Source organism: Meleagris gallopavo, unplaced genomic scaffold (assembly GCF_000146605.3).
Source record: "Meleagris gallopavo isolate NT-WF06-2002-E0010 breed Aviagen turkey brand Nicholas breeding stock unplaced genomic scaffold, Turkey_5.1 ChrUn_random_7180001954503, whole genome shotgun sequence".
In the NCBI taxonomy this organism is placed as follows: Eukaryota; Metazoa; Chordata; class Aves; order Galliformes; family Phasianidae; genus Meleagris; species Meleagris gallopavo.
Genome location: NW_011215447.1, coordinates 1967 through 4125, shown reverse-complemented (window position 1 = coordinate 4125; position 2159 = coordinate 1967). Strand labels below are relative to the sequence as shown.

Here is a 2159-nt window from a genome sequence, read left to right as displayed (position 1 = left end):
GCTCCATGGAGGTGGGCTTTTGTCCCCTCTGGGGGTCTCTGTCCCCCAAAACCCCTTGGTGGGGGCAGACCCCCCCGTGCTGGGGCAGCCCCTCGCTTGGGGACGCTGTGCCGGAGGGTGGCACTCAGTGCTGGGCTGCACAGTGGCTCTGGATGCGAAGTGGCAGCGCCCGCTGTGCGGTGCTCATGGGGCGTGGGAGTGTGGCACTGCCCCGTTGGCACCCGGGGCTGGTGGGGCTCCTGGCAGTCCCTGAGCCCTGGGTGGAACAGAACAGAACAGCCCCGAGTGGCTCTGCCCTGCCCCTGGAGCAGGGGGTGCAGTTGGCGCTGCAGCTTGGTGCGCTCAGGGCACGTGGTTCCATTGCACCCCCATCCCATCAATGCTGGCACGACCCCAGCCAGCCCTGCCCCACAGTTCTGGTCGTGCCCCCGTTGGGTATTTGGGCCTTTCCTGATGCTTTTGGGGCTGTGGGGACAAACCTGGCGCTGGGTGGCGCTTCCCCGATGGCTCCCCGTGGGCACATCCCCACGGACACGCTGGCGCCTTGGCCACATCGGCAGCCCTCGTGCCACGCTCCGTGCCCCCTGCGTGTTATGTTACATTGGGACCAGCTGTGTGCTGGGGGGGCCGCATCGGGGTCCTCATCCCCTCCCCGATCCCCCTCTGCCCCCGTAGGGCTCAGCACTCCCTGCCAGCCCCGACAATGCCGAGTTATTAAATCTGCGTCTGCAGCACAAAGAGCCTTTTCTTTAAGCGGGAGGCAATCTGCTCACTGCCTGCTGCCAGATGGGCGCGCGGCCACGCCACGGAGGGGGCTTTGCTGCGGGGGGCTCCGTCCCTCCTGGGCACGGTGGGGGATTTGGGCACGGCTGCGTCCCCTCGGCACCCGCGGGAGCTGAGGTTTTGTGCGGTGTTCTGCTCGCTTTGCACTTTGGGGCCGCTTGCTTTGGTCCTTCCCCGAGCAGAGCCTGGAGAGGGGTCCCCCGTGTGCCATTCGTGCCCGTGGGGGTGGTTGGCACGTTGGGGCGCTGCTGGAGGAGCCGTTTTCCCGTCCCCACGCAGGCAGCAAGGCGAAGGCGGGCGCCGTGCGCTTCGCCCCCAGCCAACCCGGCGAGGGGAACCCCGGCCACGTCCACTTCGATGAGAAGCTGAGAGACTCGGCCGTGATGGTGACGCAGGAGAGGGACGGCCACGTCCTCGTCAAGGTCCTGGCAGGGCTGTGGGGAGCAGTGCTGCGCTGCGGGGTCCTGGCGGGGGGGGGACGGGGGGCTGGGTGTCGCCAAGGCTGCACCATGGGGCCCCGTCCCCTTTCCTCAAGAAACAAAGGGCTCCGAGGTGCCCCGGTGTCACAGGAAGCAGAGTGATGCGAAATCCCCCTTGGGGCTGTTGCCCTGCAATTGCTGTGGGTCACTCGGCGGTGGATGTGGGTGCTGTGGGTGCTGTGTGTGCCCTACACGCGGTGCCCGGGTCCTGGTGGCACAGCTCGGTGCGCTCACATTATCCACAGGGTTGGTGTCCTCACATCGCCCAGGCCGAGGAATGTCCCCTTCTGTCCCCACGGGGTTCTGTACCGGTGGCTTTGGGGTCGGCGCGTGGCTGCTGGAGGTGCCCCCAGTGGGTCCTTACACCCGAGGCTGATGGCTCTCGGGGCTCCTTACACCACGGGAGGGGCCGTGGGGTGGGGATTCGGTCCCAAGAGCCGCTGTGCCCCTCCAGGTGGGCTTCCTGAAGATCCTGCACAAGTATGAGATCACCTTCCTGCTGCCCCCGTCGCAGCGGCTGGGGAGGGACGTGTGTGCTCTGCCACTCCCCAACCCCAACCTCAAAGTCCTCGGTGTCACTGCGGTGCCTGAAGGTAAAGACCCCATCCCCACCACTGCTCTGTGTGCGTCCCGTGAGCGCAAGGGCTCTGCTGCAGCAGCCCAGCCCCATCCCTGCCCGTCCATGGGCGCGGGGTGACCCCAGCAGACGTTGGGGCTGGAGAACACCTCTGACATTCCCCCCCCCCCCCACTGTGCCCGCTGACCACCTCCCCCCGTGCCACATCTCTGTGGTTTTATTTCCTCGTATCCAGGCTACAGTGTGAGGTGTGAGTACACGGCTCACAAGGAGGGTGTGCTGAAGGAGGAGATGCTCCTGGCCAGTGAGACTGGAGATGG

The 2159-nt window shown here is 66.5% G+C and overlaps 1 protein-coding gene across 1 annotated transcript; it reads left to right on the top strand.

Moving 5' to 3' along the window:
- Positions 1-152: 152 nt before the first annotated feature.
- Positions 153-2154, top strand: LOC100549755 (UPF0687 protein C20orf27 homolog; the record flags this gene model as incomplete). The annotated part of the gene is made up of 4 exons (XM_010728120.2): positions 153-336; positions 901-1205; positions 1717-1855; positions 2075-2154. Coding segments are annotated over exons 1-4 (708 nt in total), but the record flags the coding sequence as incomplete, so codon positions are not given.
- Between the last annotated feature and the right edge of the window lie 5 nt (positions 2155-2159).